General features: G+C 46.0%; 1 protein-coding gene and 1 pseudogene across 1 annotated transcript; both read right to left on the reverse strand.

Annotated features, from left to right (window-relative positions):
- The window catches only part of LOC134491938 (zinc finger protein 345-like), a 105,019-nt pseudogene that overhangs the window by 11,299 nt on the left and 77,221 nt on the right, over positions 1-16,499 (reverse strand).
- On the reverse strand, positions 632-10,530 carry LOC134491906 (zinc finger protein 420-like). The gene is made up of 5 exons (XM_063295966.1): positions 9,314-10,530; positions 8,976-9,111; positions 8,769-8,845; positions 6,962-7,088; positions 632-4,051 (listed from the first exon to the last, which is right to left on the reverse strand). The coding sequence occupies exons 1-5, from the start codon at positions 10,289-10,291 to the stop codon at positions 1,764-1,766; spliced, it is 3,606 nt and encodes a 1,201-aa protein (XP_063152036.1). The 5' UTR covers positions 10,292-10,530; the 3' UTR covers positions 632-1,763.

Raw genomic sequence — 16,499 nt, forward strand, 5'->3', positions numbered from 1 at the left:
GCTGCCCTTGAAGAGCGTTTGGAAGCTTCAGCTGGTACAGGATGCAGCTACACGCGTAGTAAATTGTGCTTGATATTCGACACATGTAACACGTGAGCTACGCTGGCTGCTGATGTGCTTCCACATGCAAATCAAGGTGCTGGTTGTCACCTTTAAGGCCCTTCATGGCTTGGATCAGGTCACCTAAGGAACCATCTTCTCCCAGTTGTTTCTACCCATGCAAATCAGTCTCGTAGGTTGGGCATGCTACGGGTCCCGTCAGCCAAGGAATGTCAGTTGGCAGGGACTAGAAGGCGTGCCTTCTCTGCCATAGCACCTGCCCTCTGGAACATTCTCCCTTCAGAGATGAGGATATCCCCAACCCTGTGGCCTTTCATAAGGCTGTGAAGACCTGGTTATGTGCCCAGGCCTGGGGCCCCATGTTTAGGCCCCATTTCTTGGCTATATTAACATCAATACATTGTTTGCTTGGCAACCATATATGTTTATTTTTTACTTCTAATTGTTTTTAATTATTTTAACTGTTTTATGGTTTTTATGATTATAAACCGCCCAGAGTCACATGTTGAGATAGGCAGCTATAGAAAATAAAAATAAATAAATAACTCCAGCAGACTCAGGTAGGAAGTCCTTTAAGAATTCAGACAGACTGTTGTTTATTATTTTAAATACCATTTTGAGTCTGCCAGGTGAAGGTCTCTCACCTGCAGCTCTTCCTGCTCCTGCTTCTCTGTCTGGCTCAGGAGGAAGCCTTTGACCTGGGCAACACATGGGAATAGCTGCAGGAGCACCAGGTCCAGCGTCTGACCCTTTCTGTGTCTTTCTGGCTTCAGCCACTGACAGCAAAGGCAGAGGAGGCAGCTGCAAATCCCTCAGGGCCCCTTTTTCCCCTGGAAGTGGACATTCCTGAAGCTCTAGTGCTGGACCTCTGAACTGATGGTGTCAGATTTTTGTGGAACTTCTTTTCACATTCCAAGCATTTATATTGCTTTTCCCCAGCGTGGATCCTTTTGTGAAGAGTTAGGGACTCATTTTTACAGAAGCTGTTTCCACATTTCATGCATTTATATGGTTTCTCCCTCAAGTGGATTCTTTTATGGGAAGTAAGTTGAAGCTTTTCAGTAAAGCTGCTTCCACATTCTTCACATTTCTACAGTGTTTTCTTTCCCTGTGGGGATCCTTTTATGGGAAGTGAGTTGAATATTTTGAGTAAAGCTCTTTCCACACCCCATACATTTATATTGTTTCTCCTCTTTTATGGCAAGCAAGGTAGCTGGTTGTATTGAAGCTTTTTCTACACTGTCATTTGTATGGCTTCTCCCCTGTATGGATCATTTAATAAGCAAGTTGAACGTTCTGTGTAAAGCTCTTTCCACACTCCACAGATTTCTTCCCTGTGGGGATGGTTTTACGACATGTAAGGGAACTGTTCATACTGAAGCTGCGTCCGCACTCCATTCACTTATATGGGTTTTCCCATGTGGATCCTTTTATGTAAAGTAAGGGAAATGCTGTCACTGAACATCTTCGCACATGTCATGCATGTATACAGCTTTTCCCCTATGTGCATTATCTTATGGAACATCAGGTGAATTTTTTGAGTAAAGCTCTTTTGACACTACATGCATGTATATGGCAAGCAAGATAGCTGGTTGTATTGAAGCTTTTTCCACATTCTGTACATTTCTATGGCTTTTCCCCGTGCGGATCCTTTTATAGTAAGGGAACTGCTCAAGCTGAAGCTCTTTCCACACTTTCTGCACTTATATGGCTTTTCCTGTATGGATCCTTTTATGGAAAGCAAGGGAAACACTCTCACTGAAAGTCTTTCCACACTCCATACATTCATACCGTTTCTCCACCATGTGGACCCTTTTATGGGAAGTGAGTTGAATATTTTGAGTAAAGCTCTTTCCACATTCCATACATTTATATGGCTTCTCCCCTGTGTGGATCCTTTTATGGGAAGAAAGATTACTGAGGTGGCTGAAGCCCTTTCCACACACCATACATTTATATGGCTTCTCCCCTGTGTGGATCCTTTGATGGTATGTTAAGGACCTGCTCTTGCTGAAGCTCTTTCCACACTCTGTGCACATATATGGTTTTTCCCCTCTGTGGATCTTTTGATGGGAAGTAAGCTTAGTGCTCCACCTGAAGGTCTTCCCACAATCGAAGCATTTATATGGTCCCTCTCCTGTGTGGATCCTTTGATGGGAAATAAGCTGACTGCTCCTCCTGAAGCTCTTTCCACACTCCATGCATTTATATGGCTTTTCTCCAGTGTGGATCCTCTGATGGGAAGTCAGTTGAATATTTTGGGTAAAGCTCTTCCCACACTCATCACATTTATATGGTTTCTGCCCTGTGTGGATCCTTTGATGGGAAATAAGCTGACTGCTCCTCCTGAAGCTCTTTCCACACTCCATGCATTTATATGGCTTCTCCCCTGTGTGGATCCTTTGATGGTATGTAAGGTAACTGCTTATACTGAAGCTCTTTCCACACTCCATGCACTTATATGGTTTTTCCCCGGTGTGGATCCTTTGATGGTATGTTAAGTAACTGCTCCTCCTGAAGCTTTTTCCACACTCCATGCATGAATATGGTTTCTCCCCTCTGTGAATCATTTTATGGGAATTAAGAGTAACCTTCTGAGTAAAGCTCTTTCCACACTCTGTGCATTTATATGGTTTCTCCTCTGTGTGAATTTTTTTATGGGAATTAAGATGACTGTGCTGGCTGAAACTCTTTCCACATTCCATGCATTTATATGGTCTCTCTCCTGTGTGGATCCTTTGATGGTATGTTAAGGAATTGCTCTTCCTGAAGCTCTTTCCACACTCCATGCATGTATATGGCTTCTCTCCTGTGTGGATCATTTTATGGGAATTAAGAGTATCCTTCTGAGTAAAGCTCTTTCCACATTCCATGCATTTATATGTTCCCTCTCCTGTATGGATCCTTTGATGGGAAGTAAACTGAGTGCTCCACCTAAAGCTCTTTCCACACTCCATGCATGTATATGGCTTCTCCCCTGTGTGGATCATTTTATGGGAATTAAGAGTAAACTTCTGAGTAAAGCTCTTTCCACATTCCATGCATTTATATGTTCCCTCTCCTGTGTGGATCCTTTGATGGGAAGTAAGCTGAGTGCTCTTTCTGAAGCTCTTTCCACACTCCATGCATGTATATGGCTTCTCCCCTGTGTGGATCATTTTATGGAAATTAAGAGTAACTTTGTGAGTAAAGCTCTTTCCACACTCCATGCATGTATATGGCTTCTCCCCTGTGTGGATCATTTTATGAGAATTAAGAGTAAACTTCTGAGTAAAGCTCTTTCCACATTCCATGCATTTATATGTTCCCTCTCCTGTGTGGATCCTTTGATGGGAAGTAAGCTGAGTGCTCTTTCTGAAGCTCTTTCCACACTCCATGCATGTATACGGCTTTTCTCCTGTGTGAATCATTTTATGGGAATTAAGAGTAACCTTCTGAGTAAAGCTTTTTCCACACTCCGTGCATTTATATGGTTTCTCCCCCGTGTGGATTTTTTTATGGGAAGTAAGGTATCTGCGCTGGCTGAAACTCTTTCCACATTCCACACATTTATATGGTTTCTCCCCCGAGTGGATCCTTTCATTGGTTGTAAAGGAACTGCTCTCATTTACATGCTTTCCAATCGCTGTACATTTATATCGTTTATTTCCCATGTTGGCTTTTCCACGTAAAGAAAGGCTAGTAGTCGAATTGTAATTTTTTTTATCCTCTTGAGATAGATCCTCTTCTTTACTTTGAATTGTGTAATGTTCATCTAAATCTAAGCCCTCTTCAGATGCTTCCACACTTTCCACTTTTATTTTTTTTTTCTGATCCTGCTGGGGAAGAAAGTCTTGAATTTCAGCGGATGGGAAATTTGAGCTGCTCTTACTCCCATTTTTTGAAAGATTTCCCTCCTGCCCTTTTGGTTCCTTTGGATTTCCAAACTCCTCTCTTTTCCCTTGATGCCTGAACATTTGGACGGCTTCCTTGTTTTCTTGCACGTTATTTCCTTAAAAGAAAAAGAATGAATGAAAACTGAAGGATAGTAGAGAAGCAAAATAAGTATTCATAGCACAGGAAGTGAGTGTAAATATCCTAGTGGAATTCTGCCATGGTTTCTCCACTATTTTGAAAGGGTGTTCTGCTGATCAGCGTTAAATACTCTGATCTAAGCCTTACTAAATTTGGAGTTTGAGTGACGGGTTATTATAAAGTTTATAATATATTATAATTATATAATTACAAAATCATATAATTAAAATATATAATAACTATAATTATATAATTGTTATATTACTTGTTGGATCATCACCTTGCTGTGGTGAATGGGCATGCGTGTTCTCTTATGAACTTAAGAACACATGATGGATAAAAAATGCCCAAGAAATCCAACAATTTGCACATGTCCATGATGCACGGGTTTTTTTTAATGCTACTATGGACCAACAAATTATGGTACAAATCCCTTACATTCAACAGATGGTGTCAAACGTCTAAAGGACAACAAGTCTATTGCACTGCGCTAGAAAGAGCATTACTACAATCTCCTAAACCGTCACTCTACTGTGGCTGATGAAGTCTTCTTGCAAATCCTGCAAAAACAAATAAGAGACAAGCTTGCAGCACCCCCTAGTTTGGAAGAAGTTAGAAAAACCACTATCAAATGAAAAATAGCAAAGCTTGCGGACCTGATGAGATTCCTGCTGAGGTTTTTAAAGAAGGCGGGCTTGAACTAACACAACACCTTCACAAGCTCATTGATAAAATCTGGATGAGGTAGGAGATTCCAGCAGACTTTAGGGATGCCATAATTACCACTGTTTTTAAAAAGGGTGATAGTACGGACTGTGGAAACTATTGAGGCATCTCCTTTCTAGCTACAGCAGGTAAAATCCTCGCAAGGATTCTTGCAAATCGTCTCCTATCTATATCAGAAGACATCCTCCCTGAAACGGCTTCCACCCTTCCAGGGGGACAGTGGATATGATTTTCACTGCACGACAGGTCCAAGAAAAGTGTTAAGGAGCAAACCTGCCGTCTGTACATGGCATTTATCAATCTGAGTAAGGCTTTTGATACTATAGATCATACTGCTCTTTGGACCATCCTTCTGAAAATCGAATGTCCTGATAAAATTTGTGAAAATCTTAGAGCTACTCCATGATGACATGATGGCAACAATCCTGAATAATGATGGTTCTCAAAGTGATCCATTTAAAGTGGAATCCAGCGTCAAACAGGGATGTGTTATTGCTCCAACCTTATTCGCTATCTTCATCGCTAGGATCCTACACCTTGTTGAAGGGAAACTTCCTACCGGTGTAGAAATTATATATCGAACAGATGGAAAGCTTTTTAATCTTAATAGGCTGAAGGCAAAAAATAATGTAACTACAACCTCTGTTCTAAAATTCCAGTATGCTGATGATAACATAGTCTGTGCACACTCAGAGGAAGATCTTCAAACTATCTTAAACATCTTTGGAGAAGCATATAAGCTTGGCTTTTCGCTTAACATTAAAAAAACCAAAGTGCTTTACCAGCAAGTTCAAACTAATCCCTCCACAGCACCATCAATTCAGCTTGAAGGTGGAACATTCATTGGAAAATGTTGACCACTTTCCTTACCTTGGCAGCCATCTACCTATAAAAGCCGATATTGACGCTGAAATTCAGCATCGTCTGAGCTCTGCAAGCGTAGCTTTCTCCCAAATGAAGCGTAGAGTGTTTGAGGATCTGGACATTCGCAGGGAGACCAAAGTGCTTGTTTACAAAGCCATTGTACTACCAACCCTATTGTACACCTGTGAAACATGGGACTTTCTACGAACGCCACCTCCAACTTCTCGAAAGATTCCATCAACGCTGCCTCCAAAAAATTCTGCAAATTACTTGGGAAGATAGGCGGACTAACACTAGCGTATTGGAAGAAGCGAAGAGCACCTGCGTTGAAACAACAATCATCCAACATCAACTTCGCTGGACTGGCCATGTTATTTGAATGCCTGATTGTCTTCCAAAGCAGCTATTTTACTCCCAAATTAAGAACAGAAAAGAGAATATTGGTGAACAGCAAAAGAGATTCAAAGACGTTTGCAAAGCTAATTTTAAAAAGTTGAATATTAGCACTGAGGACTGGGAAGTCCTAACTCATGAGTGTTTAAATTGGAGGTCAGCCCTTATTAAAGGCACTACAGACTTTGAAGAAGCACAAGTACAGGGCGAAAGGGAGAAGCGAGCTAAGAGCTTCCTCTTGCACATCAAGCAAATCCTCACTGTGACCGTCTTCCACCTGGAAACTTATGCCCTCATTGTGGGAGGTTTTTACAGCCATTTACGGACCTACCGTTAAGATTTTAATCCTGGAAGGCAATCTTACTCTGCTACGAGTGATCGCCAACATCATTATAAAATTTATATGAGTAAACCTGCACAGTATAGAAGTGGATCGTTTCTATTTTAGGAGCAGCACATTTGCACTATTACATCATTTCAGCTAATAAAGTAATTCTCCTTGTGGATTTGTATCAAGTCTCAGCTGGAGTTCAGTTCAAGGAAATGAGGAACCAGGGAAAATAAGTTTGTAATATTTATTCTAGAGGTTGACAAGCGGGACAATGGAAGCAAGTTGTGCTAACTGGATCTAATTTCTTACCTGTCTTTAAGTAGCTGCCCTTAACTGGGAAAAAAACAATAGTTCATAGAGAAAACAGGGAGGGATTTGGACAACACAAGGGTCGTTTACTTCTAGTGCCATTTAATCAATCTGTCACCAGTAAGGTATCAGATCCCCTCCTTTTCCCAGCCAGGCGAACTTGTTTGGGGATTCCTTAAAAAGAAAAATAATCAGCTGTATCTGTCCTATCTGTCCATAAAGGATTTCTCCTAAGCATCTGAGGACTGAGCAGAGGAGCCTTACCCAGAAAGGCCACATTCCTGGAGTTCTCCAGCATGACTTCTCTGTGCAGGGCTTTTTGGTCGGGATCAAGCCGAGACCACTCCTCCTCGGAGAAATACACAGCCACCTCCTCAAAAGACACCAGAACCTGGAGAAAGAAGTAGACCTATGAGCAGACAAGCTTTATTTCGAAATTCCCTTCTTCAGGTTCAAGAAACCCCAAAGGAGAGATTTGCAGATCTGCAAGGTTAAAAATCTGATGTGAGAAAACTGAGAGTTCACAACCTTGGAACAATGTAATATTTGTAGAAAAGGTAGCAAAAAGGTCAAGTAACAATATAATGGGCCACAAATTATGCTATGCAATAATGTTTACTAGTGTTAGATGTAGAATTATAAAGACGTACATAAAGTACAATAGTAACAATTAAAAAACAATGAAAAAGGCCCACTGACTACTGTGACTACTTTCGGCTTAAAAGCCGAAACGTGTTTAGTCAGGTTTTTGTATGCTTGATTATCCGTGTCTACTTATTTATATATATTGACTGTTTGGGCCCTTTTTGTTTTTTAATTGTTACTAATTTAATTGTATCCTTCTTGACTGGCTGCAGGGGTGGAGGCTTTCTTTCTTTCTTTATTCACTGCCCATCTCTCCCCTATGAGGGGATTCTGGGCGGCTTACAATAAATACAATTTCCTCTGGCAAGGTTTCAGTCAGTGCTGGCTGATGAGGAAAGGTCATTCCCTAGGCCCCTCTTTTCCGTGAAGCCAAAGGGTCAATGCTATTGCCCCTTCTATTAAACGTCTATATGAAATCAAGTGGCTGTGGGTGTTTGGCTGCCTGGCTCTGGAGATCTCTGACCTTCAATGGGGTGGTACTTCCCCATTCAAGGGTGGTGCACATCTTGGGGTATTTCTGGACTTGCAGCTCCTGTGCAATGACCAGGAAGGCATTTCAACCGGTGTGCCATTTTCACCCTTTTCTAGATCAGAGGCCCTTCAGTCACTCACTCATGCGTTCTACATGGGGCTGCCCTTCAAGACCACCTGGAAGTTTCAACTGGTCTAGAATGCAGAACTGCTTCATGGTACACTTCAAGGTGAATTCAGCACTGGTTGCATCTCATGCCACAGGGCCCGGTATTTGAGGGACCACCTATGTCCCTTGGTATCAGCCCAAGTGCTTCAATCTGACAAAAGGCTCCAAGTCCCTTCAATTAAACAAGGTCATCTATTGGGATCATGGAGAGTCAGGATCCCTACCAGATTACAGTTTAGTCAGATGTTAATTAGCTGCATAAACCATTGGTTGTGGTTATTCTAGAATCAGAGCTGTATTCTGCTTTTGTTCTTTTTATTATATATTATGCACAGTTGGTTGGAAACGGCCGGTTTATCAACTATACTGAGTATGCAGGACTCTCAGGGCCCTTCCCTGAATGCAACCAAAGTATCTTCCTGGATCAATTCACAGATAGGACTATCACTGGTTCTCATCCTTCCTGACAGTTGCAGAAGGACACACTGCTGGGATCTTCTCTGACAGACGGCATTTTAGCTGACAGACTGCATGGTCTCCTGATGGATCAATCCTGACACTCCTCAACATCTTTATGAAAGTGCACGGACAGCTCATCATTGGATTTGTGAGGTGCCATCAACATTCAGATGACACTCAGCCCAATTTTGGCTACCTGTCACACCCACAACAGTTCAAGCTGAGTCCCCATTTCATGTTACTCAGAACCAGCAATGTCATACTCAGAGCCCATCACAAGAGACTTCTAACTGGCCTCTCTATCTTCCCTGATATTTCCCATCCTACCTGAGTTGGGGGTTCAACTGCTCTTTCAGATCCACCAGAAAAAGGAGAAGAACCTATGACTGCCAACTTTTCATGCCCTGTGAAATAAAATTGACATAAGCACAATTTTTAGAAACATAATTACTAAGACATGGGCGTGCTTATTATGCAAAAGAAGGCACAGAGAATGAGATAGAACTGCCTTCTTTCTGAGAAAACTTATCTTACCGGAGGAGGTGTCCTGACTTTGATCTTCATGGAAGATCCCTCTGAAGAGCAGCTCCTGGGAAGGATCAGGCAGATCCCTCCTTTCCTCGGGATTTTCAGAAACTGACTTGAAGTCAGGTCTCTGGACCTGATGCACCTGGAAAAGCAAAGAAGTGCAAATAAGAGAACTTATAAACAAGAAGCCGATTCTCACTGTCTCCTCAAAGGAACAGTTTGCCCTAAGAGTTAAATGTTTTTCTCAGCATCTTCACAACCCTGACAGGGAGACACGGAAGAATCCCAACATATGGTTATTCTTTGAAATCCCACTTTCAGCTTGCCAGGTGAAGGTCTCTCACCTGCATCTCTCCCTGCTCCTTCTGCTCCTCCGCCTGGCTCAGGAGGAAGCCTTTGGCCAGAGCCATCGCCTGGGAGCTGGTCTCTGCTCCACACTCCCGCACCCAGCTCTGCATCTCGGCGGGCAGGACAGCCAGGAACTGCTCCAGGATCACTAAGTCCTGCATCTGCGCCTTCGTGTTCCTTTCTGGCTGCAGCCACTGGCGGCAAAGGCGGTGGAGGTGGCTGCACATCTTCCGGGGGCCCTGGTCCAGCAAGCTGCAGGACAGAGCACCCATCTTCCTCCTGGTGGTTTCCCGCAGGGCATCCTGAAGGTCCTCCACCTTCCCCCACATGGACACCGTCTTTTCTTGTGCAAGATGCTCCTGGTGGGGGCCTTTTGGGAAGCTCTCTCCAGGGGCCTCTTGGCGGGCCCTGTGCCCCTGACCTCCCTCATGCAGGGGGCCTTTTGGCAAGGTCCCATCCTCCACCTCCACCTCCTTCTCCAGCGGGCGTGCCCGCACAGCGCTCTCCAGGGCGGCAGCAGGCCAGCTCGCCGCCTCCCTCGCCAGGCCCAGCGCCTTCTCCAGCAGCGGGCGCAGCTCGTCCAGGGGCATCCCGTCGGGGCGCTGCGCCCAGCCTTCCTCTTGCAGGGCCTCGCCCAGGGCCAGCAGCCGCCTCGGCCGGGCGCGCCCTTCCTCCCGCAGCAGCGGCTCCAGCGCCCGGAGGGCCTCCCGCGGCCGCTTCTCCAGGAGCGCCTCCAAGGCGGGTCGCAGAGCGCGCGCTGCGCCCGCGGGAAGGCCCGGTCCCTCCGCGCCCTCCAGCGCCGCCACCAGCCCCAGCAGCGCCGCCCGCCCCGCGCCGCCGCCCGGCCTCCTGCGCCGGCTCCGGCCCGCCGCCGCCGCCGCCGCCGCGCCGGCCAGGCCCCCCCCGCCGCCCGGCCGCTCGCCGCCTGGGTCCGGGCCCGCGCCCAGCGCCTGGATGCCGCGGAGCAGCGCCATCTCCAGCCGCAGCAGCCCCTGCAGCCGCTCCTGCGCCGCCTCCGGGAGCGCCGCGTGCCGGGCCAGCAGCGCCTCCCTGCCGCGCCGGGCCTCGCTCAGCTGCGCGCGGAAGCGCCCCAGGTCCGGCGGCTCGTCCAGCTTCACCGCCCAGCGCCAGCGCGCCCGGACCGGCTCGGAGACGCGCGCCGCTAGCAGCGCCTCCGCCTCGGCCAGCCGGCGCGCCAGCCGCTCCGGGGAGAGCTCCGGCGCCGCCATTGCTGGCCGGCTGGACCCTCCTCCCCAGGGGCGGGGCTCCTCGGGCCCCGCTTCCCAGGGCCGTTCCCGCCACACCCTTTCGGCCTCTGGCTCTTCCCCTGGGCGGGAAAGCGGGTGCGCGGCGGAGCCCCTCAGTATCGCGCTGGCTTCCCAACAGCACCGCTTTGGCGAGATCTCCGGGAGGAAGAACTACGACGACTCAGCCCTTCCATTCTTCCTTTCCCCCTTCCGAAGTAAGGGACTGCCCTTTCTAGTACAGGCCCTGTGAAGAGAAGCCGGAAGACTGGGGATCTCGGGCCGAGCGAGGCCCTCCGTCCCCGGAATTCGGCGGGAGATGGCAGGAAACGGCTGAGTAAGGGACGGAGTCCCCAACCCACGAATCTCTGGGGAGCCGTTGGGAACGGTCACCCGCAGCTGAACCGGAGACATAAGCGGTCTGAACGGAGAAATCCCCACGCGCGAGGAACCTGAGAGAAATGAGGCGGGGGCAGGAGCGCAGCAGACAGATGCTTTTCCCTCTGGTAAAATAATCGGGCTTGTGAACGGCCTTCGCCCTGCTGGTTCTGCTCAAGAAGAAGGTGTCCCTCAGTGACGATTTTCAAGATTAAGAAGCCATTTTATCCAGACGCCATCACTGATCCAGGGTGGGGAGAAATAGTAGACTTGAGATTGGGGTCAAGGGTTGGGCTATGAGGATTAAAACTCTGAAGAAAATGATAATAAAGAAAGACCTCAAGGAGAAAAAAAAGATATATTCAAAGAAGCACAGTTCTCAAAATTTTACCTCAGAAATTGCACCAGGGCAATTTCAGTCAGTAGAAAAGAGGAATTCTTTGAACAGGAGAAAAATTGGAGAGAGAGCAGCTTGGAGTAAACTAATATTTTGATCTAACACATGAAGGGGAAACATCCATCACATTTTCTTTTAAAATATTGAAATGCTCCTCAGGAGATATGAAGAGCTCAGGAGACCCCAAAACAGAATTTGAGGCAAAGGCTCAAAAGATCTCAAAGGAACAAAAGGGCCTGAGGAGAAAAAAATAAAGATGGGGGGAGCCAATCCTTCAGAGATGCCTGCAAAGTCAAGATGGTGGCCATGATGGTGGGGGATGGAAGCTCCACCTACTTTTATGTGGGTTGCAAACTTATCTCGTCGATTCAGACCAGGCAGTGCAAAGGGTGCAGTCGCTTTGGCTGAACCACATTTGGTCCGTACACATTTCTAAGCAAGTGAACAATCCCCCTCAAGTTTCCCTTTGCACCATCATGGCGTTTTCATGGCTACCTTCTGTGGGGTTTGTCCCATCACCTATAGCCAGTTTGAATGGCACTCTTGCACCCGCGTAAGGGACCGTTTGCTGATCTACTCCATGCTGTCTCAACTAATGTTATATCCGATTAATGAAGCCTGTTTGGCTGGACTACATTAGGACTAAATTCCTCAGGAATCCCTCAAATTCCTCTGGCTTATCCATCTTACACCTTCATGGCTCTTTTTAGGAGAAATAAGGGAATTGCTCCACCAGCAGCTCTTCCCACATTTGTGACATTTAGGTGGTCTCTCTCCCTTGTGGATTCTTGGATGTGAAGTCATGGAGAGGAGGACTGGGAGGGCTGTTGTCAGGAGCTCTCTCCGAAAGAGCAGAGTCCAAAGTTTCTTTTTTGGAAAAGCACAAGACTCTAAACCACTTATCCTTAGCTGGGGATAAGGATAGTGAGAACCCCAAAGGGTTTTTAGGACCTGTTTCAGTACCACTCCCTGGTGTTAGTGTGGTATAGCAAATTTGATGCGACCAGCTTGGAAATTGGCAGCCAAGCTATTCCTTTCTCGCTCCAATGGCTTCCAAGCAATGGACAAAACTCATCAGGGTTTATGTTTCTGTGCAGACATGTATTTCTGGTACCCGTTATTAGTGTCTACAACATCTCCCACTTCTAGGCCTTTTTTGTTCAGACCCCTCCAACCCACATTCTTCCAGCCTCTCTTGCCCTAGTTTCCACACTGTTTACATGTCTCTCATTTTTAATCTGGCCAAAAAGGGAAACCAATAAGTAGGTGACCAGTAATCCTTACAATGTCTTTAATTTAATGTTATTTTAAAATTAAATGCAATCACGTCATGTAACTTTTGTTCTGGCTCTTATCACACCACAGAAAGGTGGAAGTTGGCCCTGCTGCTGAGAAAAATGGTCTTTTCTCCATGCATTTATAGAACATCCGGATCCTATTAATTCTTCTTCCTGAGGCAATTTCACACTCCATGCATTTTTTTTTGGTTTCTCTCTAGGGTAGATTCTTGGACAAAAAGTAAAAAATTGTTGACTAAAACTGTTCCTTGCTTTTTGCATTCAGCCTGGTTGTCTCTAGCCTCAGTTCCACGCTCTGGATGGGAGTCCAATGTCTCCTTGACCCTTGTTCCACACAAAAGGAAGTTCTCTTATTTGTCTGTTATCTTAACTAGAGCAGGAGGAAGTTTTGGACCGCATCATTTTCATACGTGGAGAAGCTCTGCCCAGTGTTCTTGGGGAGGATTCCCTTTTTTAAAATTTTGATTTCCCATTACTTCCAAATATGTGATGATCTGATCCTTTAGCTATTCAATCAGAATCCTGCACATCAATTGCTTGGATTATAACAGAATCTTTATTATAGGCAGTGATGTACAGCATGTTAGAGATTCGAGTGACTAGGTATTCCACAAGTGACAGTTTATGTACATTCATCCCCCCTTCCTTTGAGAGCCTATGGCGGCTTCTCCTCCCACCTCGCGCCTTTTGGCTAGTTCCTTTGATGTGCAATCCTGTGCTTTCATCTTTCTGAGGTGCTGAATCCACATTCAGGCCTGGATATGGGACAGAAATGGCATTGGTCACACTTAGGATCTCTGGTGGGAGTGGGATGGAGGCGGTGCATCCATCCTGGCTCTCTTTGACCTCTCAGCAGCTTTTGATACCATCGACCATGGTACCCTTTTGGGTCAGCTCAGGGAGTTGGGAGTGGGCAGCGCAGTTTTGCGCTGGTTCATCTCCTTCTTCCAGGACTGGTCCCAGTCAGTGTTAATAGGGAAGGAGAGATCGGGCCCACAGCCCCTCCTTTGTGCGGTGCCGCACAGTTCAGTACTCTCTCCTCTCCTTTTTAACATCTACATGAAACTGCTGGGCAAGATCATCTGTCTCCATGGGATGAGGTATCATTGATATGCTGATGATACTCAGCTATACATCTCCATCCCATGGGAAGTAAGTGATGCTGTGACTGCCCTTTCCAGGTGCCTGAGGGCTGTTGGGGTCTTGATGGGGAACAAGTTTTCAGCTGAACCCTGGTAAGACGGAGTGGCTGTTGGTTAATGGCCCCTTGGCTCCTAGGAATTTGCCATCTTTAGTTCTGGATGGAGTTGCACTGCCCCAAACAGATCTAGTGCATAACTTGGGGGTCCTCTTGGACTCACAACTCCTGCTCAAAGAGCAGGTGGTAGTCGTGGCCAGAAAGGCCTTTGCACAACTTCGTGTTATGCACCAGTTATGACCCTTCCTAGAGTGAGAGGCCCTTTGGTCACTGGTCATGCCCTGGTCATCTCCCCATATAGACTATTGTAATGTGCTCTACATGGGGCTACCCTTGAAGAGTATCCAGAAGCTACAGCTGGTCCAAAATGCAGCCATATGGGCAATTTTAGGTGCTTCAAGATCAGCACATAGAACTCCTCTGTTCCACAAGCTGCATTGGGTGCCAGTTTGCTTCCAGGTCCAATTCAAGGTGTTGGTCATCACCTTTAAAGCCCTACGTGGCATGGGTACAGGTTACCTAAGGGACCATCTCATCCCCGTTACATCAGCCTGTCCCACCCGATCATGCAGAGAGGGCATGCTATGGACCCCGTCTGCAAGAGAACTCCATCTGGCGGGGTCCAGGAGGCAGGCCTTCTCTGCAGCATCTCCCGCCCTTTGGAACATCCTCCCCCCGGAAGTGAGGTTAGCCCCCTCCCTCCTGGACTTCAGAAAACAGTTGAAGATCTGGTTTTGTCACCATGCTTGGATTGAGGAGAGGAAGAGCCATTGTTGCTGCTGGTTGGTTCCCTAGTCCTGCCAGGACTGGTCCTATCCCCTTATGGGTTGAATTAGATCTGCTGTTACTTGGATTTCATTGTATTTTATATTGATTATTATTTGTGATTTTATTGAATTTTAATAAATTCGCTGGTCTGGTCTGCTGCACTTCGCATGTCTGCCTCCCCTGATTTCTCTCAGTGGGTGGTTGTGTGCATTCCTCATCGTGTCATGCCAGGTTAGTTTGGTGGCTGATGCCTGTAGCAGCTGATGACAGGATGACACCTGGGGAGGGACATCCTGACAAAATGTCTCCTCTCATTTCATGCTTTACTATTTGCGATGTCAACACACTTGACTTTTTGTTCTCATTCCCTTGCATGTCTTTTACTTGGGATAAAAAGAAAGAAACTCGTTAGAAATGTAAGGCATGACCTAAGGACAAAGATTCAATAATATATAGGAGATTACATAAAAGGTTCATTAATTGAAATAGCACCCAATTTGAGATGAAAAAAATGGTGATTCCCTTGGTTTGGGAAGCTGAGCTGGACATTCCAAGCATCTTAAAACTCCAAACTTCTAAAAAAAAAAAAAAAAGGATTTTCTCATACTGATGTGCAACTTCCTTTTATGGGAAGTAGAATCTTTTGAGCAAAGCTTTTCCCACACACTTTACATTGATATGGTTTCTCCCCCGTGTGGATCCTTTTATGGGAATTAAGTTTACTGCGCAGGATGAAACTCCACACTCCATGCATTTATATGGTGCCTGTCCTGTGTGGATCCTTTGATGGGAAGTAGTTGATAGTTTTGGGTAAATCTCTTTCCACATTCTTTGTGTTTATACTGTTTCTATTAAGTACAAATTAAGTACAAATCCTGTTTTAGGGAGATGTTAACAGCAGGTCTTTCCACCACTTTGGAGAGATTTCCCTGTATTTGGAGGAAAGTGGGGAACAATGAAATTTATCAACAAAGAAAATGGAGGGAAAACCCCATATTATTTGATTTCTATAGCCACCCATCTCACCCGACTCTGGGCGGCTTAACAGGGACACACACAAGATGTGGTCAAAATTCAATGTTATGGAGGTGCCCGGCAGATTTGGTCAAAAAAGTCAAGATGGCAGCCATGTTCTTGCAGTGAAAGCTGTGCTTTTATGTGGTTGCTAACTTACCTGGGCAGTTTCAGACAAGACATTGCAAATGGTGCAATCACATTGGCTAAGCTGCATTTGGTCATTTACACTTTCTAAGTGATGGAAAATCCCCAAGTTTGCCTTTGTACATGTTTATCACCATAATGGCATTTCCATGGCCACTTTCTATAGGGTTTGTCCCACCATCTATAGCCTAATTCTGAGGTGGCTGGGAAGAGGGAGAAGCGGGAGAAACACCTTTGAGTCTGGAGAACGATGAACTTGAAAAAAGAGAGATCACTCCTTTCATGGAGAATTTTGGGTTATCATGCTGGGGCATGTTTCCAGCAGTGACTCAGTCAAGAGATGTATATTTGGTATGTCTGAACTGGTAGCATGGGATCTGGCCTGGGGGGTGAGCAGATCATGAGGGTTTGTGGGGTGGGGACTTCCCTGCCCAATTGCTGCACCAAAAACAAGAATGGAGGGCAACAGTGGAACAATTTCTTCAACTATATTCTCTAGAATAGCACTGGAAGAATTTGCCTTAAAACATCTCGTATTATTAACTCCAGCCAACTCAGATAGAAAGCCTTTTAAAAATTCAAACATTATTATTTTAAATCCCATTTTGAGCTTGCCAGGTGAAGGTCTCTCACCTGCAACTGGCTCAGGAGGAAACCTTTGGTCAAGGCCACCACGTGGGAATTGCTCCCGGAGCACCAGGCCCAGCATCTCAGCCTGTGTGTGTCCTTCAGGCTTTA

This window comes from Candoia aspera, chromosome 2, assembly GCF_035149785.1.
Source record: "Candoia aspera isolate rCanAsp1 chromosome 2, rCanAsp1.hap2, whole genome shotgun sequence".
NCBI classification, from domain to species: domain Eukaryota; kingdom Metazoa; phylum Chordata; class Lepidosauria; order Squamata; family Boidae; genus Candoia; species Candoia aspera.

Coding starts and splice junctions, on each gene's coding strand:
- LOC134491906 (XM_063295966.1), bottom strand. CDS start 10,291: ATGGCGCTGCTCCGCGGCATCCAGGCGCTGGGCGCGGGCCCGGACCCA. Junction 9,112..9,313: donor AGGAGCAGGGAGAGATGCAG/GTGAGAGACCTT, acceptor TTGCTTTTCCAG/GTGCATCAGGTCCAGAGACC. Junction 7,089..8,768: donor CAGTTGAACCCCCAACTCAG/GTAGGATGGGAA, acceptor TTCTTTCTCCAG/GTTCTGGTGTCTTTTGAGGA.